At 32.9% G+C, this 24416-nt stretch overlaps 3 protein-coding genes across 4 annotated transcripts; 1 reads left to right on the plus strand and 2 right to left on the minus strand.

Moving 5' to 3' along the window:
* Positions 1 to 769: 769 nt before the first annotated feature.
* On the minus strand, positions 770 to 3150 carry LOC125217612 (uncharacterized). Its single transcript, XM_048119140.2, has 2 exons — positions 3003 to 3150; positions 770 to 2056 (listed from the first exon to the last, which is right to left on the minus strand). Exon 2 carries the CDS (start codon positions 2053 to 2055, stop codon positions 931 to 933), a length of 1125 nt encoding a protein of 374 aa, XP_047975097.2. The 5' UTR covers position 2056; positions 3003 to 3150; the 3' UTR covers positions 770 to 930.
* A 6522-nt stretch (positions 3151 to 9672) lies between these two features.
* On the minus strand, positions 9673 to 10695 carry LOC148931339 (uncharacterized). Its single transcript, XM_089063567.1, has one exon. It carries the CDS (start codon positions 10693 to 10695, stop codon positions 9673 to 9675), a length of 1023 nt encoding a protein of 340 aa, XP_088919693.1.
* An 8322-nt stretch (positions 10696 to 19017) lies between these two features.
* LOC125215208 (uncharacterized) lies at positions 19018 to 22606 on the plus strand. 2 transcript variants are annotated; one of them, XM_048116561.2, is made up of 7 exons: positions 19018 to 19320; positions 20932 to 21003; positions 21079 to 21146; positions 21439 to 21586; positions 21675 to 21758; positions 21859 to 21950; positions 22310 to 22606. In XM_048116561.2, the coding sequence occupies exons 1-7, from the start codon at positions 19111 to 19113 to the stop codon at positions 22341 to 22343; spliced, it is 708 nt and encodes a 235-aa protein (XP_047972518.2). In that variant the 5' UTR covers positions 19018 to 19110; the 3' UTR covers positions 22344 to 22606. The 2 variants fall into 2 exon arrangements, with proteins under 2 accessions (XP_047972518.2, XP_047972525.2); XM_048116568.2 differs by having other exon boundaries at positions 19022 to 19320; positions 21859 to 21954.
* Positions 22607 to 24416: the final 1810 nt, after the last annotated feature.

Below are 24416 nucleotides of genomic sequence, written 5' to 3' on the forward strand. Positions count from 1 at the left end.
AACTCCAATGAGAAAGGTAAATGAAAAAAGTATATTGTGTTTATACCTTTTCAAAAAGTGCAATATACCTTTCTCAAAATCAATCAATTCCAAGAATAAAAGGTACTCCCTTCATCCCCCATTAGCAGTCACGGTTTGACCGGGCACGAGTTTTAAGAAATGTAAAGAAAAATTGGTTGAAAAAGTTAGTGGAACGTGGGGCCCACTTTTTTATATTGGTTTTATAATAAAATGTGAGTGAAGTGAGTTAGTGGAATGTGGGACCTACTACCATTTATGGTAAAAATGAAGTGTGACTCTTAATTGGGGACGGATCGAAATGGAAAAGTGTGACTCTTAATCGGGGACGAAGGGAGTATATAGAAAGGTATATCATTTAAAAAAAATAAAATAATAGTACAAAAGCATTAAAAAAACATAAAATGTAATAACTTCGCATATACCTTTCCATTGTAGAATGATTTTTTATGAAAAGAAGGTAAATACGGTGGTTATATGATTTTACCTCTCCATCAATGGAGAGATAAAGATACCTCTTTAAAATGGGAAAATGTATAATACCTTCTCAAATACCTCTCCCCTTGGAGAATAATTTTTCATGAAGAAAAGGTAAATATGGTAGTTATATTAGTTTACCTCTCCATTTATCTCTTTCTTTGGAGATGCTCTTAGTATTACTTGGTGGATTAATGAATGTAAGGTAGTACTATTTAGCAAAAGATATGCTAATTGCAATTTAGCACACAATTAATTACTATTAGAATGGAAAGATATGAAACGCTATGATTTATTACAAAGTAGTATTATAAAATAACATCAAAGGGCGTACCCAACCCAAAGTCCCAAACCATAAACATGTAATACAGTTATAAAACTAACACAGTTGATCAAACATAACAAAACCTCAACCTTCTAACACCAAAATCACAATCATATTTCAAAATAATGTTCCACCATGCTCATAACATCTCTATCACCAGAAGCCACCACGAGTCTCCTAAACTCGTGGTGCCCTCTCAACCCGATCCTACCCAGATCAATTCCGTGGATGACCTTATCCACTAGCAAGATATACTTCTTGTGACGAAGAAAAGCAGAAATCTTATCCCCGTTCACATGCTTGCTCGTGGACGCCTCGTGATCTATGCTTAACTGTCCCATGATCTCATTTTGCAACTTCTCAATAACCTCTTCCTCTCCCCCCTCTTCCGACGGATATTCCGCCCAGATAACATAATCCATCTCGAGACTAGTGTCGGAGCCAGAAAAAGACCTCATTTCAATAAGTCGATTGTACACCTTCCTCATCACAAATGTGGTCCCAAACCCTCCCAATATCCCAACCCTACCCCCATTTTCACACAAATGCTTCAAAACCTCATCAACATACACATTGTAAAACGCAAGATCTTCACCATCGACATCACCAAACCTCTCTCGATTCATCTCCAATCTCTTACAAATCATGTGGTCCGGATTCAGCCGGTCCAAAACCACGACCGCATGAGCAAGATCTTCACCATCAACAGCACCAAACCTCTCTTGATTCATCTCCAATCTCTTACAAATCATGTGGTCCGGATTCAGCCGGTTCAAAACCACGTCCGCTTGAGCACTCATCTTGGCAATGTCTCTACTAAGCTTTGCAAGCTTCAAGAAATTGAACGTCAGCACTTTGGATCTCAACTTCTTGAGCTCTTCAATCAGGAATATCGCATCGTTGGTGGAGGAGGGGAGGTGGCGCCGCGTGATCTTGGCGTACTTTTTGATGAAGTTGGAGCACTTGGCGTCGATGTCTGAGATTGTGGTGTCTAACACTTTGAACTCATTGCTCTTTTGTGAGAAGGCTGAGTTTTGGACCAAGCCTCGTTCTAGCTCGTGTTTTCTTGACATGATCGAAGCCATGAGGGCTATGAGCTCGCTTAGCCGGTCTTCTAGCTGCTTGATGTCTCTTCCTTGAGATTTGACGTGGCAGGCTAAGTCTCTGCAGGCGGGATAGATCTCGACTATCGATTGCGCGACGAATGCCGGGGCTTGGATTCGGAAATGCACCATTCTGAGAATATGCAGGTACGAGACGTTGGTTAGGGTTTGTTCTCTTTGGTTACAAATTTATCAAAAATCTACTCCCTCCGTCCCATATAATTTTATCCACTTTGACCCGGCACGGATTTTAAGAAATTTAATGGAAAGTGAGTTGAAAAAGTTGGTGGGATGTGGGCCCTACTTTTATAGTATTAGTTTTATAATAAAATGTGAGTAAGAATGAGTTGGTGGAATATGGGGGTCCACTATCAAAAATGATACTCCCTCCGTTTCGCTATAGTTGAGGCAGAACTTTTGGGCATGGAGTTTTAGAAATGAATATTGGGTGTGTTAAATAAATAGATAAAAAAAGTAAGAGAGAGGAAAAGGTAGAGAGAATAAAGTAAGAGAGAGTAAAGTAAGAAAGAGAAAAAAGTTACCAAATATGGAAATAACTCAACTATGAAGAAACTTCCTGAAATGGTAAAATAACTCAACTATGGAGAAACGGAGGGAGTAAAAGTGAAGTGTGTAAAATTATGTGGGACGGCCCACTTAATTATCCTACATTTAGAAAAAACAATTGCCTAATTAAGTTTGTATTTCAGCCAAACCATGTCACTATTAACTCATCGGCCATGACGTTCTACGATTTCTTGTTTATTATATGAGATACAATTTCACCTAAAAATTTCATCATGCAATAAAGCTTTAAAAAAATGATAAAAAAAAAAAAAAAACTGAGATATATATGGCTTCTAAACTAGAGCCTATACCTGGCATCTTAATGTAAAGATATACTCCATTAATTATGGAGTTTATATAAATACGAAGAGGGTTAATCAGTAATAATCAAGAATGATGATGTTGAAAAACAACATCATAATAGTTCTTAATTAATAAAACTGAATAATAACAAAATCATAAAATTGATTCAAATTATGATCCAAAAAAAACGATGAAAGAAATTTGTTTACCTGGATGAAATACAAGTATACTACACAATTCTTGGTGATAGTCTCTCTCTTTCTCACACACTCACATTATATTTTCATTTTAAAGAATGCAGAAACTACTTAAAACGAAAGAACGCAGAAACTACTTAAAAATCGCCAATGAGTGGTTGTCAGTTGACCAGGCACATTCTAAGTCATGAACACACCTAAAAATGTAGGTGGGCATTAATGCAAGTTAATGCATTTTAAAATTGTAGTTCACTCCTCTTGTGTACAGGGACGGAACTAGAAATATAAATAAGCCGGTGCTAAAATTATAAATAAAATATAACTTGGATTGTAAATATATATTTAAAATCATATTTTAATATTTTAAGCTGTTTTATTTATTTTATAAATTTATAAAATGATGAAAGCATAAATACCTAATGAATTTCAAATATAAAATTTAATACTCTATACTTTTATAATGGTCATTCAAATTATAAAATTTTGGTAAAAAAAGTTAGGCGATTGAAATCATAAAACTAAATCACAAAATTTCAGTTTTTCTCAATTATCATATCCGATTATAAAATATTGTATTTTGGTAATGTTTAAAATGATAATGTTTTGTTAAAAACAGAAAAAAAAAATATGTATTCTAATAAATTTTAAAATTCTAGATTTAATACTTTACTTTTAAATAAATTAATTAGAATTTGAAATTTTTTTATATTTAAATGACTACTAATTTTAAAAAAAATAGAGATGCAAATAGATATACATAAATTGTGTTATTACGAAGATATACAAATAGATATACATCAAGTTCGTGATATTATTTGCTAATTTTAAAGTTCGTGGAAAAACCCAACTTTTTGAAAGTTTCATGATATTAGATGCCAATACCCCCTTATACTTTTGTCATATCCTCAATTTTCAAGAGGTCATTTCAAGTGGGCGTGGGTCGGAATTCTTCATACTCCCTCCGTCCCAGATAATTCGTCCCAGTTCATTTTTCACACTCATTTTGCAAAAAATAATAATCAATAGGTAAAGTTGAGAGAAAGTAAAATAAGAGAAACAATAATATAGATAAGACTATTCTCTACATTATTCTCTCTTTTACTTTACTTTCTCTCTATTTTAACTATTTATTATTATTTTTGCAAAATGAGTGTAAAAAAGGAACTGAGACGAATTATCTGGGACGGAGGGAGTATAATATAGAGGGTGTTCGGTTTGCAATTCCAATTAAATATATAGTTTGTTTGGTTCATGAGATTGAATCCCACAATTCAATCTTAGATAAATAATCATGGGATAATTAGTCATAGCTAACTTCCTATGAGTAAAATAATCTCATAACTCAATTATAGATTGTATCTTGGTATTATTTTATCTAGAAAACTGAACATCACCTGTATATAGAATTATGGCTAATTTGGTAGGATAAATAAAATAATCCGTGACATGATATCAAATACAACTCCCCTATTACTAAATTAGAAACATTAGAAACGGCTAATCGGTACGGTACGGGTTTGAATGTAAAACTGATAAAATAAAAAAGACGAAAAAAAAAGTAACAGAATTAGTATTGTGGCTGTTGAGTTTATTAAACTCAATTGTATCAAGATTAAGAAAAATGATGAAGATGCTTACAAGTCCTCTACGTCATATAGTGGAAGAATTCTTATTTGTTCATGGTCAACATGAAGCCACAATTCCAATATGTAATAGGCTGTGGAATATGTGGTTAGTATGTGATAGCTTTCCAATTAAGCTAATTATGACCAAAAGAAGAAAGAAAAAGGAAGTGACTGAGTAAGAGAGATAGAGTCATAGCTCAAGTCAGAAAGAAAGAGAGAGTTTTGTAGTGGTGCTATTTTGTAATCCTTAGAAGCCTATTACTCTATCCATATGTGAATAGAAGTCTTAATTTTTTTTTATTTTAGTCCATCCGCGAATAGAAGTTTCGGTTCATTTTTATTATAAATGATAATAGAGTCCCACCTTTCACCAACTCATTCCACTCACATATAAGTGGAACTCCTATTCCACTAACTTTTTTCCATTCACTTTTTCAAAATTTCTTAAAACTCATGTCACCAAGAAATAAGACTCCTAAAGGTGAACAGAAGGAGTAATACTTATCCTTCATATTTCATCGTTTTTATATTTTGTGTGTCAAATCTGAATAAAAAAGAAAATAATTTCTATTTTGTGAAACAGGGGGACTATGATGTACTTCCTCTGTGCCATTAGAAAAGAAACGTTTTTTTCTTTAGATTATCCCAATAAAAATAAAAGGTTTCCTAAAATGAAAACAACACTATCTTACTTTTCTTTCTCTTTTACTTTACGTTTTCTTCACTAACTCAAAAATCAACACTCCATAAAATCTTGTGTCAAAAATCAAGTATTGTATATTTATTGGGCCACGGGGAGTATCTTGTTTGGAGGGACTATAATATAGTCTATCTTGTTTGGGCGACAAACAAGTTGAGTAGATGGGCTACATATGGGCCAGTTTTTCCTTATAATTGGGTTGTTCCAGCCCAATCATGAAAACCCCATAAGATATTAAAATGGGCTGGGCCATATAAAGCCTAAGACAGGTCGGGCCTAACATGACATGGTTAGAAATTTGCAATAACTTGAGTAGTAAAATTATTATTTCTAATTCTCACCATCATATAAATACTTTGCATTCATTCACTTAAATAGGTATTTTTCTATGGCGGGGGAAAGCCCGAGATGATTAATTATTAGTTACTCCTCTCTCTGTCCCTAAAAAAATGTCACATTTTCCTTATTAATTTGTCCCAGATGTCACATTTTCCTTTTTGAAAAATATTTTCTCTCACATGAATATAGAAACTATATATTCTCTCTCCATTTAACGCATAAAACAAAACCTTCTAAAATTATGTGCCCCACAAATGTGACATCTTTTATCGGACGGAGGGAGTACAATTTAATAATATTATTATAGAAACGGACCAAGATACATTATTATAGACTGAATTTATAAAAAAAGTACGACCAAATAAGTGATAAAAAAAATTAATCATAAACTTTAATCATAAGTAATAGCAATATCGAATTGTCCCTATAAAAACTACTATTAATTATATGTATAGTTGCAGGGGAGTGATCAATTGCTAACTCATCATTTAATTGCTAACTACAACTAATTCAAGGTCATATGATTTTAAAAAACGTGTGGTCTACAATTTGTCACGTGTAATTTGCGTTTTTATTAATTAAATCGAAAAAAATTAAAAAAAAAACGCCAAATTAGGGTTTTGGATGAAAATGTCAATATAGTGTTTCGAAAATATCAACACAATGCTTTCGAAAAATACGAAAATTCTAAATTTTTTTTTTCAAATTTTGACGTCGGAACATATACATGTAGTATATCGTTGGAATCCTTATAAAATTATTTTTAATTTGATATATGTTATATGAATTTAAAGTTTTGAAATTTCTTTTAAAAGTTAATTATAACTAACTTGACATTAATACCCCAATTGATTTTTATTAAAATTAATTCTATAGCCTTATTGACGTTTTTTGTTGATCGTATTGACATTTTGTGGTTAATGATCTAGGCCTTTAATTTGAATATCTAATGGCTACTATGGAATTGTAATTAGCAATTAAGCATTGAGTTAGCAATATAACACTTCCCATGTAATTGCATATGTGCTTTAAGTAACAAAGTGTAGCGTAATTAATTTTGGTAGGCATCATAGCATCTACTCCTACTCGATATTTTAAAAGGATTAGTATTTGATAAAAGTTAAATGGAGAGATTGGGAGATAGAAATAAGATCCGTCAACACGACTTTTCTCAAAATTCCAATTATATATAGTTGACGTAATTCTCAACATTACTTCTTTTTAGAATAATGGGCCGTTTTGGTCTATAGCAAAAGAAAATTTTATTTATATGGATAAAAATATAAATGTTATTTGGATGGATGTAGTAGTTTTCATTTAAATTTTACAATAATATGGAGTACTACTCCCCCATTCCGCTTAAGATGACACATGTTCTTTTTTAGTTTGTCCCAACTAAGATAACATATTTCATTTTTTGGTAACTTTCTCTCTCCAATTAATACACTCAACCACTTTTTCTCACTCGTATTAAAATATCCATCTTTCTCCATCTCTCTACTTTAATACATACACCCACATTCTCTCTCTCCAATTAAACACTTTAACCAATAACTTCTAAAATCTCGTGCCGGCTAAGCAATGTGTCATCTTAGCTGGGACGGAGGGAGTAGTATAGTACGAGTACAAAATTCAAGGTAGTTGTTTAATCATTTTCCCTTTATTAGATTAGATAAATATTGATTGATGTGTGAATAATAACTTTAAAAAAACAATATCATGTTATTCTCGTCTCCGTCGCGTCTCGTCCCGCGTCTCCTTCCGAAGAGGCAGCTGGCGAGACGTCTCGCCACGCGCCTTGGCGATGTGGTGAGCTGTGGTTCGTGCGTGACGCCCACTCGCCGGCCCGCGAGTGGGCATCGTTTATATCCGTTAAAATTGATTTTTTTTTTAAATTTAGAAAAAATTCAAATATTAAAAAAAATTCCAAAAATTATACTAGTCGTTTTTTTCATATTTGTAATTTTTTTTCAATTTTTTTAAAGCCTCCAATCACTTCTATAAATACCAAATCATTCCACAGATTATCCACCATAAAAAGACTCTATATTCTCACTCAAACACTCTACATTCTTCATCTCAAAACATTCTTCTCCCAAATTGAATCAATTCATGGATCCATTTGAGCAAATGCGTATAATAATGGAACAATCGCTAGAAGAGGATCGACGTAGGGAGGAAGAGGAGGAAGCCACAGCGCGTCAAAAGCTAACCCTGAAATACATCCATCGTGACCGGGAGCAAGCCGCTGCAAAGTTGGTACGCGATTACATCTCGAGGGACCCGATATGGGGAGATACCTACTTCCGTCGCCGTTTCCGCATGCGGCGAGAGCTATTTTTGCATATCGCAAATACATTGGCGGCCCGGGAAGAGTACTTCCTAGAAGGGTTCGACGCTATTGGCCGTCCCAATCACACGACCCTCCAGAAATGTACTGCAACAATCCGTCAACTTGCTACTGGACAAACGGCAGATTTGTTCGACGAATACCTGCGCATCAGAGAAACCACTGGGAGACTTTGTTTGTTGAACTTTTGTAAAGGCGTCCGGGCAGCCTTCACCGACGAATTTCTGAAGAAGCCAACCACCGCAGATTGTCAGTTTCTGCTCCAACTTCACGAACAAGTGCACGGATTCTCCAGGGTGCTCGGGAGTGTCGATTGCATGCATTGGCAATGGAAGAACTGCCCTGTGGCGTTGAGAGGGTCATACACGAGCGGCCACAAAGGCACCCACCCCACCGTTATACTCGAGGTCGTTGCCGACTACCGGCTATGGATTTGGCATGCGTGTTTCGGGGTCCCCGGCTCGAACAACGACGTCAACGTGCTCAACAATTCCGACCTCTTCGCTGAAGTTCTAAATGGTAAAGCGTCGGCCATCACATCGCTAACAATCGCCAGTATAAAATGGGGTACTATCTTGCCGACGGCATCTATGCGAAGTGGCCAACCTTCGTGAAGACGTTCAACAGGCCTGCGAACGAAAAGCAGTCTCTTTTTGCGCAGAAGCAAGAGGCTGCTCGCAAGGATGTGGAGAGAGCATTCGGCATTCTCCAAGCTCGATTCAACATTATCAAAGCCCGGGCTCGACAGTGGTTTATGGAGAATATGGTCGACATCATGTATACGTGCATAATCTTGCACAACATGATTGTCGCCGACGAAGGACCTGAGGCGGGAAATTGGTTCGACCCTGAAACCTCGGGAAGCTCAACCGCAAGTAGTCCGCCTCGAACGGGAGTGCATCCGTCTTTGCAAGAGCGGTTGTCTATTTGGACAAGGACACGTGATTCTACCACCCACGCAACTCCAGGAGGATCTAATGGAGCACATTTGGGCAAAATTTGGCAACCAGTAGACGCACATGATCTTCATTAGACAACTCTTTCTTCTGCTTCTTAGCCTCCATTTTTTTAATGGTGTGTTTTTTTATTTCTTATGATTTTAATTATGTATTTTTATTTTCTTAGGATTTTAATTATGTGTTTTTTATATTTTTATAATTTTAAATTGTAATTTTATTTTATTTAAAGAAGTGTGTTTTTAATTAATTGGATTTGTTGAAAAGAAAAATGAAATTGAATGAATAGTTAAGAGATGAGATGGTTAAGAGATGGATGGATGTAGGTGTGGTGTCTTAGTTAAGAGATAGGGAGGAAAGTACAGTGGGACCTATGAATAGTGAAGAAATGAAAGGGTTAAGAGATGGATAAGAGGCAGCATTCTGGATGACCTTAGAGAATAATTTTCTATAAATTAAATAAATTTTACCACAATTTATGAATTTGACATCAGGTCATAGACTTTAATAGTAAAAGATATGCTAATTGCAATTTAGCACACAATTTATTACTATTAGAATGGAAAGAGATGAAACCATAAGGTTTAATCTAAAATAACATCAAAGGGAATTATAAGATACCCAACCCAAACAAGAAACTAAGTAATACTCCATAAAATTAACATAATTGTTCAAACATATCAATCTCAACCTTCTAACACCAAAATCACAATCATATTTCAATAATATGTTCCACCATTAAGCTCATAACATCTCTATCACCAGAAGCCACCACGAGTCTCCTAAACTCGTGGTGCCCTCTCAACCCGATCCTACCCAGATCAATTCCGTGGATGACCTTATCCACTAGCAATATATACTTCTTGTGACGAAGAAAAGCAGAAATCTTATCCCCGTTCACATGCTTGCTCGTGGACGCCTCGTGATCTATGCTCAACTGCCCCATGATCTCATTCTGCAGCTTCTGAATAACCTCCTCCTCTCCCCCCTCTTCCGACGGATATTCCAACCAGATAACATAATCCATCTCGAGACCAGTGTCGGAGCCAGAAGAATACCTCATTTCAACAAGTCGATTGTACACCTTCCTCATCACAAATGTGGTCCCAAACCCTCCCAATATTCCAACCCTACCCCCATTTTCACACAAATGCTTCAAAACCTCATCAACATACACATTGTAAAACTCAAGATCTTCACTATCAACATCACCAAACCTCTCTTGATTCATCTCCAATCTCTTACAAATCATGTGGTCCGGATTCAGCCGGTCCAAAACCACGACCGCATGGGCATTCATCTTGGCAATGTCTCTACTAAGCTTTGCAAGCTTCAAGAAATTGAACGTCAGCACTTTGGATCTCAACTTCTTGAGCTCTTCAATCAGGAAGATCGCGTCGTTGGTGGAGGAGGGGAGGTGGCGCCGCGTGATCTTGGCATACTTGTTGATGAAGTTGGAGCACTTGACGTCAATGGCTGAGATTATGGTGTCTAACACTTTGAACTCATTGCTCTTTTGTGAGAAGGCTGAGTTTTGGACCAAGCCTCGTTCTAGCTCGTGTTTTCTCGACATGATCGAAGCCATGAGGGCTATGAGCTCGCTTAGCCGGTCTTCTAGCTGCTTGATGTCTCTTCCTTGAGATTTGACGTGGAGGAATAAGTCTCTGCAGGCGGGGTAGATCTCGACTACAGATTGCGCGATGAATGTCGGGGCGTGGACTTGGAAATGCGACATTCTGAGAATATGCAGGTATGAGACTAGTTGGTTAGGGTTTGTTCTCTTTTGTTACAAATTTATCAAAAACATATAAAGTTTAATTAAATTATGGTCTTTGCCAAAATTTTAAACACACTTATCCTACATTTATAAAAAAAATTGCCTAATTAAGTTTATTTTTCAACCAAACTATGTCATTTTAATTATGAATAGCAGCATTATTAGTTCATCAGCAATGACGTTCATGTATGATTTCTTGTTTATTATATCAGATACAATTTCACCTAAAAATTTAGTTATGTAATAAAACTTAAAAAAATAAGAAAAACCGAGATATAAATACGAAGACGGTTAATCAATAATCAAGAATGATGCATGTTGAGAAACAACATCATAATAGTTCTTAGTAAAACTGAATAACAACAAAATCATAAAATTGATTCAAATTATGATCCAAAAACCTGATGAAAGAAATTTTGTTTACCTGGATGAAATACAAGTATACAACACAATGTCTTGATGATACTCTCTTTCTCACTCATTTTATGGAATGTGTTAGGATTGGAAAATAAAGACAAGAATTAACACGCGTTTTTGTTAATTAAATCATAAACTACATTTTATTTTATTTTATTTTTAAAGAATCAGAATTAGAGTTCATACAAAATTTGATACTACTTTGAAATCATCAATGAGTTTGTCCGTTGACAAGGCACATTCTTAGTCAAGAAGGAAGTGTGTTTCCTTTGCAACCATTGCTTTGTATTTTCTCTCAAAAGAAAGAAAGCGATTGCTTTGTGTAATAGAGAATTTTAATTCCACATTCATGACAGCAGCTGCTTTCTTAAAATAGCTCAGAAAAATACAAAATATGGTGATAGAATTTGCCCTTTTTAAATTTTAGGGCCTGCAGATAGTAAAAATTTTATTTATTGTTCCTTTTGTCATATCCTCAACTTTCAAGAGGGTAATTTCAAGAAGGCGTGGGTTGGAATTCTCATATATATTTATATAGAATTAGGGCTAATTTGGCAGGATAAATAAAATATTCCTACGTATACTATCCAATTACTAAAATTAGAAACTTTGGAAATTGCACAAGTTTTAATGAAAAATTGATAAAATAAGAGTGAGAAAAAAGAAAAAAATGGATAAATTAAGTGAGAGGAAAAGAAAAAGTAATGAATTATGGGGTTCATTTCCAAAAATGAAAAGCTTTTACTTTCAAAAAACGGATTACAAAGAAAAAAAATTCTATTTTCAGAAAACGGACTAAAAAAAATATTCTATTTTGACTCTTGTTTGGAAGGTCTATAATATTCCCTCCGTCCCAAAGAGTATGAATTGTTTCCTTTTTCGTCTGTCCCTAAAGAATATGAACTTTCTAATTTTAAAAAATTCAAACAACATATTAATCCCTACACATCATTTTATTTACAACTTATATCATTATCATTAACACGTATACCATTACAATAATATGGACTTCACTCTCCACTAACATTATTTCCACTGCCCTTTCTTTCTCTCTTACTTTTTTCTTTATTTATTAAAGCTCGTGCTGAATCTATTGTTCATACTCTTTTAGGACAGAGGGAGTAAGGAGTATCTTGTTTAGGCTCAATAGTGACAAACAAGTTGAGTAGATGGGCAAAATATGGGCCAGTTTTTTCTTATAATTGAGTTGTTCCGGCCCAATCATGAAACCCATAAGATATTAGTAATGGGCTAAGAGAGCCTGAAATGGGCTGGACCATATAAGGCCTAAGACGGGTCGGGCCTAACATGACATGGTTAGAAATTTGGAATAACTTAATAGTAAAATCATTATTTCTACTTCTCACCACCATATAAATATACATCCATTCACTTAAATAGGTATTTTTCTATGGTGGGGGTAAGCTCGAGATGATTAATTATTAGTTATAATTTAATAATATTATTATAGAAACGGACCAAGATACACTATTATAGACCAAATTTATAAAAAAAAAGTACCACCAAATAAGTGATAAAAAAAATTAATCATAAACTTTAATCATAAGTAGTAGCAATATCGAATCAATGACGGACCCAGAAATTGAAACTCGTGGGGTCGAATAATTGAATAATTATAATATATAATATAATATTTAGATAATTATGTAAAAAATATGACTCCCTCCACCCATGATTTGAACCCCTTTTTAAGCACAAATTTTTAAAAAAATGTGAGTTTGAAAAAAAATGGAATCTAAATCTTATTTTTAATAATTAGTTTATAATAAAAATAGGAATTATAATAAATTTATGAATATGAGGTCTACATATATATTTAATAATAGTAAAATGAGACTTCTATTATAGGCATATCTAAATGGTTTGGTAAAATGAATATTATTATTGGGTGGAGATTGTACGATTTAAGTTGTTTATTTTCTCACTTAAATATATATTTCTAATGTTGAAATATTTTATAAATAATTATTTAATGATTTATCATAAGTTAGAAAAAAAAAATAATAGAATGCAATGGAATTATTGTTTATTATAAACATAATTGTACTTAAATAATCATTTTCATTAGATTTATGTAAAAGAAGCCTGCTCATTGAGGGCCACGTACTGAGCCCATTTCAACGCTTCTTCTTCCTCAATGTACTGCTCAACCGCTCTGAATTCCCTCTCCATCTCTCTCATCTAATCTTCCCACTGATTATCCCTCTCTTCTTTTCATTTTTCTACAAAGTTTGAATGAATGAGGTGGATGTCCACTGTGCGAGGTCAAGATGGAGCTTCGTGGGGTCGGGAGGAGAAATTTTTCTTTAATCGGAGGTCTGTGAATGAAGTTTCCGGTGGCGCTGGTCAGACCACGGTGGGGTCGGTCGACCCCACCCGACCCCACCTGGGTCCGTCAGTGTATCGAATTGTCCCTATAAAAACTACTATTATATGTAGACCTGCCCAAGGTTTACCGAACCGGCAGTTAAAATCGAAACCGTAACCACCGGTTATGGTTCCGAACCGAAACCGAGAGAATTTACTCGAACCGAAACCATCAATTTTTGAACCGTGGTTCGGTTCAGGTTCAAAAATTTTCGAACCGAAACCGTGCCGGTTTTGGAACCGTAACCGTAACCGTGAAACACCCTCGCAGTTCGATTCCGGTTCAACAATTTCCAAAACCGTAACCGCCGATTCCTGAACCCTCTAATTATATGTATAGTTGTATGTGCTTAAATAACAAAGTATAGCGTAATTAATTTTGGTGGGCATCATAGCATCTACTCCTATACTCGATATTTTAAAAGGATTAGTATTTGATAAAATTTACTCATATCGAGAGATTGGGAGATGAAATAAGATCCGTCAACACGATTTTTCTCAAAATTCCAATTATATATGGTTGACGTAATTCTCAACATTACTTCTTTTTAGAATCATGGACCGTTTTGGTCTATAGCAAAAGAAAAAATTTATTTATATAGATAAAATTATAAAACTACTAGAATTCATTGTTATTTGGATGGATGTAGTTTTCATTGCAATAATATGGAGTATTAGCATAGAGAACGAGTACAAAATTCAAGGTAGTTGTTTAATCATTATCCCTTTATTAGATTAGATATATGTGTGAATAATAATTTAAAAAAACAATATCATGTTATTGGGAGTATATATGTAAGTGGGAGTGTATTCAGGTCAGAACGTTCTGACGGTCAGAACGGCAAATAATATACCGTTTATGCACAAGTAATGTACCATCCCCATAAGTCAGAACGTTCTGACGGTCAGAACGGCAAATAATATGGGGATGGTACATTACTTGCGCATAAACGGTATATAATATGGGGATGGTACATTACTTGTGCATAAACGGTATATTATTTGCCGTTCTGACCGTCAGAACGTTCTGACCGTAACGCACCCCTGTGTAAGTGTATATGAAGTAACTCATAAGCATTATTGTAGTATGCATATCTCACTCAATATTATATTTATAAGCAAGTATGCAGCATGTATATCTATATATATAAAACAATAATTCAATAATGTACGTGCTTAATTAAATAAATATAATGGGATATACTGTATCTTGTAATTAAAATGTTCTTGCTGGCATGAGAAGGACTGCAATAAATCGCTGACACTCAAAACTTAATTATCATTAGTTTTGAACTAATATTCCCATGATTGTATAAATCAAGTTGATGATGACCTAATTACTTTAATAATTACTTAATTCAAGTCCATATATTCGAAACCAATTGGATGGATCCATATATATCTTTTTCTTTCGTGGATTCAAAAATATTTACAGAAAAATACGAAAATATATTATGCATTTTAAATGAGTCCTATGTTGCATAAAAGTAAATAGGAACCATTATTTTTTTTAAAATATCTTTGTTATCCAATTTGTCTCCCTATCCATATTGCAATAATATACACATAGGAATATTATCATTATTATTTTGTACCTGCGTTTTGAGCTGCACGGCTAATGATGTGTTCCCCACAATTTCTTAATCATAATCATAAAGTCTCCCTCCCACTATACACTACATAATGCAATATTTTTATAATAAAATAAAATAAACATCACATCTATCTTATCCCTTTTCTCTCTCCTCCACTTCATAATTATATGGATCATGTTATATGCATATTAATATTTATCAATATATACACATTTGTTATTTTATTGTATTTTTTACCCAACCCACTTGACCTGTCAAGTTGACTTATTTAAATTCCTATAGTGCCCTTCTAGATATTGCAATGGCAAATTTAATTAACCTAATCTATGTGCCTACTAATTAAGAGTAGTAAATTAGTAGTACAAAAGTAACACGTTTTTGTATTAGATTTTTACAGATATATTGCGAGATTTGAATCCTAATTTGGCTTTTGTGCAAAAGACAATCTATCATAGTAGGATAATTTCCTATTCTTATTTTTTAACAATGTAAATAAGTTTCTTTAACACTGAAATTACATATATGCTTTTATATAAGAATAAAATGCTTTCAATCATTGGAATCGATGATGACCAAACGATCTATACAAACTAAAATTTTTGAGAATACAATTGAAATTTTCATTTAAAAAGAGAGCAATACAACAAAGCACAAACAGCCATAATACGATATGACATAATCAGCATTTATTTAGATTTTCAGTCGTAAAAATAGGCATCAAACAGCCATAATCACAATCCCATATTTTGAAGATTATTTAGCTTACTAAGCATAATTAATCTCAATATTTTTTTAATTTAAAGATTATTTAGGTGTAGTATTTTTAACTAAAACCGGTCTAAATTATAGAGTACAAATCTAGAGAAATAGAAAATGGTGGTTGACTAATAGTGAATAGTTGAGATTTATATATAAATATTAAGGAACACTAATTCAAAATATATTATTCACCACAATAAAATACTAGTGGGGCGTGTTAAGAAAGTAAGTAATATTTGAAAGTGAATTAATTTCTTTTTTAATGCCAACCTTTTGTCAATATTATTTTTTTTATAGTGAGTAAACTTTAAATAAATGCCAATCATAGAAAAATGGTTGCCTAGTTACAATCGCTATTATTACAATATTTGACTGTTTATAGATTTAATATGGCCAACCCCTCATGCATTATTTAAACTATTATTCTGTTCAAAAAACTGTCTTCGAATTTATAATTGCTTCTTTCTTACCACTTAAGCAATTATTATGACGTTGGGCTAATCATATGTGGTTTGTCCCAACCATCATCATAGATTATGATATTTGATTTACTTACTATCAATCAAGGAAGTCAATTATTCTCATGGAAAATAACTTTATAACTTTTGTTCTATATTTAATAATTAAATAGATAATTAAATGTGTGTCCCATTTTAATTATTTAGATCAAGGTTCTAAATGCAAATTAAACTTAGTAGAATTGGCAATAGAATAGTACTATAAGTTATTCGGAAATGGAATTTGAACAAATTTAAAAATAAATATCTGTGTGTCAACTTGTGACTAATAACTTAATTGGAGGTATAATGGCAACGTCATGAAATACTTTGAGTGCAATTTAATTATTTAAAAATAAGAAAGATGTCCATAACATCATGCTTTTTCCTAGTCATAGTCATCCTTCTATATATGTATAACAATAAATTTCGACCATCCCAAATGTTTTTACTCAAATTTGTGTAAAAGTTTACTGTTTACCTAAATTTGGGTATTTGGATTAAAAAAAATGTTTCTAACTTTGATTACTTGTCCCTAATTTCACATAAAAAGGAATATGTTATTTTTATCAAACATTAAATCATACTTTATCGGTATTTAAACCAAAAAACCAATTAACAAACAATGAAACAAGATTACAAGAATATAATTAAGGTGACTTAAAAGGTAGATAAATTTAAATATTTGCCTTATAATAAATAAAGTAAATTAGGTAGATATTTAAGGTAGATACATAAGTACATAACATTGTAATTAAAGACAATAATTGTATACAACGGATAAGGATGAAGTTTTGGTCTTAATACCAACTTGTCGTCAAATTTTATTAATTAAATCTGTTAATAGTTTTTTCATTGCAAATACGAAATTTATTATGAGTGCATTCTCGAATAACAATTACCTAAGTACCAAAACTTAATGAGTAATAATATTAATTATATCACTTGGCACATTGTATATATAGCTAATATGTGTGTACATCCAAATATAATGACTACGATCCTCTCTAAATTTCCCTCTCATAAAAGGAAAAACTAATTAGAGTGGACATAAAAAAATAGAAGCATAAAATTTAATGAATTAGCTCTTTCATGGCCATTAATCTTAGTTGTCACGTTAAATTATTATAGCTAAATTTGTAGTCCTTGGCTTATGTTGGCATATTAATTAAGTACTACTTAAATGATATCTAAGAAAATACAAATTTATCTTGATAGGAGTTAGATATTAAATTTTTTATTTTGAGAAGATAATTCTCATATGTTCTTTTGTTATGACATGGACATTTGCACATTAAAGGACTAAAAAATTGTTTAGCTTGATAGCTTTAGCCCCTCATTAGCTCAAGATAGATTTGTTTGTTCGAGATAAAAGATAAAAGTCCAACTTAATTGATAAAATATTTTTTAAAAGTTAATAAGTCGAATGTTCGAATTACCTGACTATCCGATAAATCGGAAATCTTTATCGGTCATCCCTTTCTTACTTTCTTTCGTAGGAGGATCACTTCATAAATGGAAAGCTAATCGAGTAGGAGTATATGTTTTGGAATCATGTGAATTCACAATCTATTAATAATAGATTTTGTAAGGACAATGAATTTTCTTCCTATAGTCACGAGGCAAATATGACTAATAGTAATAAGCATATTCATCTCAGCGTGAGTTACTAAAACAAGACAAGTACTATAATTATGAGTTCATAAGATCCATACTTAACACTTATGCATAATATGGCCAAATACATGAATTCCAATTTTACAAGTGGTTAAATTCATTCCATTTTTGGAGAAATGCATATGAATTTGTTCATTCATTCAGAAAAATATTGTGATGCCTCAAATTTTCACTCAAATTAGGTCTTATTAGCGTGATCAAATTTATTCTCTATCCTTATCTACAGACCTGATACAGAAGGATTCGTGATCACCCAATATTCAAAAATATCAATAATATATAATTAGTTTAAAACTATTCCTCAATAATTATAATCAATAAATAAGTACTCCCTCTGTCCCATTAAAATGGAACGTTTTCCTTATTTGGTTGTCCCATAAAAAAATGAAACGTTTCCTGAAATGGAAATAACTCTATCTCTACTTTTTCATCTCTCTTCATTAACTCACAAAACAACACTACATAAAATCTCGTGCCGATTTCTAAATGTTTTATTTTAAATGGGACGGAGGGAGTATATTTTTATATATCATACTTATATTTATTATAATTTATAAATATAATTAAAATAATAGTAGTATAATATTTGTTCCAATTTTTTTTCTAATTTAATGATAAACGAGCACATTTTTTTATTTTGTTTGAAAGTATCATATTTTATTATTCTAACTAAATAGAATAATTAATCCTTCCAATTATTTAACATAATTATCGAAGATAGTGACAATCCAAAAGTAGGCTAACTAAACCATACCTGAAACACGACATAAAATCACTCGAACACATCGCGTAAATAACCCCACCAAACAAGGGCATTTCCGTCCTTCCACACCCCCACATTCGTAAAATCCGCCACTCTCCCCACAAACTCCACCATTTTTAATCTAAAAAAATCCCCAAAAAAAAAAAAAAAAAAATCCACTTTCTCTCAACAAAATACACTATTTATTTCATTTCCGAACCCAACAAAATCAAACTCCATCGCCTCTCCACACTTTTCTGGCTTCTAGAGAGAGAAACAGGGGAGAAAAGAGCAAGAAATGGTGGATGATTTCATGGTGTGTGTGGACAGGATAATAGCCTCAGCTGCGTGCTTCCAAGAGCCGTCTTCTTCGGCGGTGGAGAGAGAGAGCGAGGCGCAGGTTAGCAGTGTGAAAGGGAAGGGGAGTTTGAGGGAGTGCAAGATTTGCCAGGAGGAAGATGAGGAGAAGGATATGGAAGCTCCCTGTGCTTGCAATGGAACCCTCAAGGTTTCTTTTTTCTCCCTTTTCTCTCTCAAAGTTTGCATCTTTTTTTTATGGGTTTGTTCCTATGAGATTATTGTAGCATATGTTTGCATTAAACACAGTTTCTTTGATTTTTTTTTTTTTACTTTTACAGTATGTTTAATTTGTGTGTGTGTGTGTATGTTGAGTTTTAGATGGATGGAAGTTGGGATTGAAGTGGGATTTTTTCTTTCTAGTCTCTGTTTTTTTACTATTATTTTTTGAAAAAATCCCTTTTTTTGATGGGGTGTAGTGTTTTGTGGTACATGGTATTTAATATTTATTGTATTTTTAAGAAAAAATGGTGTCTTTTAGATTTTTGGTATGTGGGATTTGTTCATGTTGGGCATTGTGAGTTTTTTTTGTTGTCTTTTTAAGAAAAAAATGTTGTCTTTTAGAATTTTGGTGTGTGGAATCTGTTCATGTTGAGCATTGTGGGTTTTTTTTTTTGATGGGGGGAGTCCTGTTTTCTGGTATATACTTATTGTTTTTTTAAGAAAAAAATGCTGTCTTTTAGATTTTTGGTGTGTGGGATTTGTTCATGTTGAGCATTGTGAGATTTTTTTTATGGGATGTCCTGTTTTCTGGAATATATTTATTGTTTTTTTAAGAAAAAAATGCTGTCTTTTAGATTTTTGGTGTGTGGGATTTATTTATGTTGAGCATTGTGGGATTTTTTTATGGGATGTCTTGTTTTCTGGAATATATTTATTGTTTTTTTAAGAAAAAAATGCTGTCTTTTAGATTTTTGGTGTGGGGTTTTTTTGATGTTGAGAATTGTGGGTCTTTTTTAGGGGATGACTGTTTTCTGGTATATATTTATTGTCTTTTTCAGAAAAAAATGATGTGTATAATATTTTTTGTATTTGGAATCTCTGCATATTTAATGGGCTGTCCTTTTTTAGGTAAATTTATTGTATTTTTATGAACATAAAATGGAAATGGTTTAAATTTGGTGCAGTTGTGCATTTAGTGCCTACTGTATTTATCTCATTGTTGATAGATTCTATTGATTAGGAGTAAAGGGGATTCATTCATATGAATCAATGTTCTTGAATTTTGTATTGGCATTTCACATGGGTACCTATTTTTCGAACTCTTGTGATTGGGATTTCGAAAAGAAAACATTTTTTTTGGTTTGATGTGATGATATATGCTATTGTATAAGGATTCACAAAAATATCTCATTTAGACTGAATCTCATTGTTTGAATTTTCTACATTGTTTCAACAATGGTACAATGCAGCCTTGAATTGATGAATGAGTCAATGAAACACAAAGATTATTAATACAATATTCAATATATACTAAATTCCTGCAAATTTTTTGCTGCAGAATTAATAAAAAAGGCGTCTTTTATTTGATTTTTTCTACTTTCTGATTCTTGAAGAGTTTTTTTATTTATGAAAAGTGAGATTTGTTAAGTATAGATTAACTTCACTTTTTTCATGAATCTAATGGGGGAGCTTGTTTGGTGAGTTTGGTTCGAGTCTTATACTTATCGTGGTGCCATATGCCTCGCTATGTGAATGCTCGTCTTAATGTTAGATAATTGGTTGTATTCGTGATGCTAATTCTCCTTCGGTTTTCGTGTAGTTTGCTCACAGGAAATGCATTCAGAGATGGTGCAACAAGAAAGGGGATATCACTTGTGAAATATGCAATCAGGTCAGAATCTTTGTATTTATGTAACATTATGTCAATCAAATAATGAAGTAGAAGTTTAATATTTGGAATCAACAGGTCTTTTCTCCGAATTATAGCTGTCCGCCTCCAAGAACGAATGCTGATGTCTTAGCTATCGATATCAGGTAGATAGTCGACTTCTTTCACCTCATCCTCAATCAGATATTCTGTTACAATTGTAAAATCTGTCTTCAACTATCTAGTTAAGCATTCTAGTTCGTCTTTTTGTTGTATACCATGAACGGAGATATAGGAAACGAGGATTGGATAGTTTTCGATAACGTTATCTTTGTTAAAATATGTATCCAAATTTTAGTTTTGTCCATGATTTTGAGTAATGGTGAAAAGATTTCTTTTGTGTATACACTTGCTTAATCGGCTTTCTGTCTCATTTTTGCCCTTTTATCTTTCGATCAGACAAGCTTGGGGTCCTCACATAGACCTCCGAGACCCTCGACTATTGGCTTTTGCAGCAGCTGAGCGCCAGTTTCTGCAGTCAGATTACGATGATTATGCCATAGCCAACAGCGGGACTCTTACCTGTTTCCGATCAGTAGCTATCGTCGTAAGCAAACCAAAACACCTTCCAACCAATTTCGATCTTCCCTTCTCTTGACAGTTATGTAAAACGTGCTCTTTTCTGATATTGGCAGCTGATGATGCTGTTGCTCATCCGTCAAACTCTTATGATCACGAGAGACTTTGGAGTGCTGCGCGAATCATCAGTTTTCGTCCATGTAAGTCCTAACTCAAAATTTCTTCTTAAATTCGAAATTGAGCAATGTTAACAAAATCTAAGATTTCTCGATTTCTGTTTGCCGGTTGGCTTGAATTCAGTATCAGATTTCGGTTCTTCAGCTTGCTGGTTTTCTTCTCCCGTGCTATGTTGTTGGCCGTTCATGGTACCTTGTACAATGCCGAAGGAGAAGGCAGGTTTGTTCGTCTTAATGCACCCCCCTTCCCCTTATCACATCATGCTACGTTTTGTTAATAAGGTCCGGTAACAATAAGGAAAAAAATGTAACGTTGTTAGGATAAATGATTCGTGGGAATGCGACTTCTAGGAATGGATTATGATTCTTGATAGATTACATCTTCCGTGTTTGAAAAATATTGTCGAAAAATTTAAACATTATGGTCAATGGCTTGAAACCGTAGTGTGTCAAGAGAAGCTCGACTTTAAGAGCAAACAAACTTATAAAATGTGCACGAGCAATTCAACGCCTCTTCACTTCTTCGGAGCCATTTATACACAAGCTGTCTAACGTATACTTTGTCCATACATTAGGGCTGACAGCAGGCGGCGCTGGTGGATGGACTGAGGTGAAATGATCTGGTTCGGGCATGACTGCCTTTCTCGTTGAAGACTAGTTGAATGATCGAGGATTGAACGAGGTTTTAACGCGACAGATTGATCGGAGATTAAGGTTTACTCCGATGATTTTCTGTGATTTCTACCTGGTGACTCAGAAGCAAGTGTAAATTTGATTATTTTGAGTTCACTTTGGTGCTTTTGCGGAATTATTGTTAAAAAATTTGAGGTTTTGTTATCACAAGTTGAAATGAAATTACAATTCTTAACCAAGTGAAGCCTAATTTTTACAAATATTTATTTTTATTTGTTTTTTCAAGTACTCATAAACTCAAACACTTAAATCCACAACTAAACACTTAAATCCATCGATATTCTAAATATATATCACTATTTTTTAAAATTGTGGAATCAAATAAATATTGAGTAAAATTCACGATTTATGATTTTTCGATAATTGGTGAGGTTCTTAATGCTAAAATTTGAGCTAAATAAATATTGTTTAATTTGTTTATGTATCCATAGTTAATTAAGTTCATACATTTGTTAATTTCCCATGAAATATTAAAATTAATTCAATTGTAATAACATCAAATACCATCAACTCTTGTACTACCAAAAATTGATAACTTTAAATGATTTGACATAGAAAACTACTAGTACAACCCTTCTATATTATTCCCACTTCAAATTATATAGTACTCCTAAATTAATAAATAAACAAACTAGTTGTTATATGTAGTACTATCTTTTCAATAATAATAATAAAAAGATTGGAAAGAAGCAAATGACAATAATAGTTGTACAAATTGTCTAGGCATAATTATGGTAGATGTGATTATTTTCTACTAATCTTATCTCCGATGTGAAGTGAAAGTGACACCATACCTTTTTAGTCCATGCATAATCACTCTTTTAGGATTATTGGTGAAAGATCATATACTAAATTAATGTTTGGAATTTTATCTTGACAGAATGTGAATACTTTATTGATAAACTAAAGTAGGATATTTGTAAATATGCCAATCATAATGGAGTATTGGGTAATGCATTTATCGTTTTCTTAAAAGGTAGATAAAAAAACAATTTGGGGTAGGTTCATTTATATTGAAAAAATGCATATTGATAGTGATTTGGTCCCTAACCTGATTCTTATTATTGGTAATCAATTTACTACTATCAATTTAAGAACTAAGTTCACCGATTTGGCTTATTATTAACCCAATTACATTGCACGATCTGATATTCATATATTCATGAATCAACTAAGTACTCCCTCCGTTTTATAATAGTGAAGGCATCAAAAATTAAGAAAAATTGTGTAAGTGAGTTAAATAAATGAAGAATAAAGTAGGAAATTGATAGGGTCCTCGATCTAGCAAATCTCGCCAAAGATCATCATCAATATTCTTTTCTTGATTTTAGCATATCTCTTATTTTAGTTATTTATCTTTAGATAGTTTGCATATCTTTTGTAATCTTTAATTTTAATTATGTTTCTTGATTAGCAAGACACATATTAGGCTTTAGAATTCTATATAATAGAATTCTATCGTATTTTTATTCATTGAGAAATAAAGTTAATTACTTATTCTCATTCCCGGTTCTGGTGGAAATCGCCCCCTAGCACCTCAACTAGGGTTATCTCGTTCTTCTTCTCACTTCAAACGTTCGTGCTCTAATTCGATAGAACTAGGTTCTAATTCGAAATGAAAAAGGTAGAGAGATAAAAAAAGAATAAAGTAAGAGAGAGTAAAATAAATGAGAAAAAATGTGTTGACATTTATTAAAAAAGGAAATAACTCCACTACTATGAAAAGTACCAAAATGAGAAAATGACTCTATTATTATGGAACAGACAGATATTATACAATGAAATCTTTAATTTGACATCACCTTTACGTAGTATGTTCATTTATTGATATTCGTGATTACTTTAATGATTATTTCTTATAAATCAACTTACTAGCACATCATCGATGATGAATCACATTTTCAAATTATTGGATCGGAAGTGCAACTCAATGTAGTATAATATCATGCAATTATACATATACGATATCTTGTAATAGTATTTGAAAAG

Source organism: Salvia hispanica, chromosome 2 (genome assembly GCF_029641045.1).
Source record: "Salvia hispanica isolate PSC_SH4W2 chromosome 2, Shi_PSC_v1, whole genome shotgun sequence".
NCBI classification, from domain to species: domain Eukaryota; kingdom Viridiplantae; phylum Streptophyta; class Magnoliopsida; order Lamiales; family Lamiaceae; genus Salvia; species Salvia hispanica.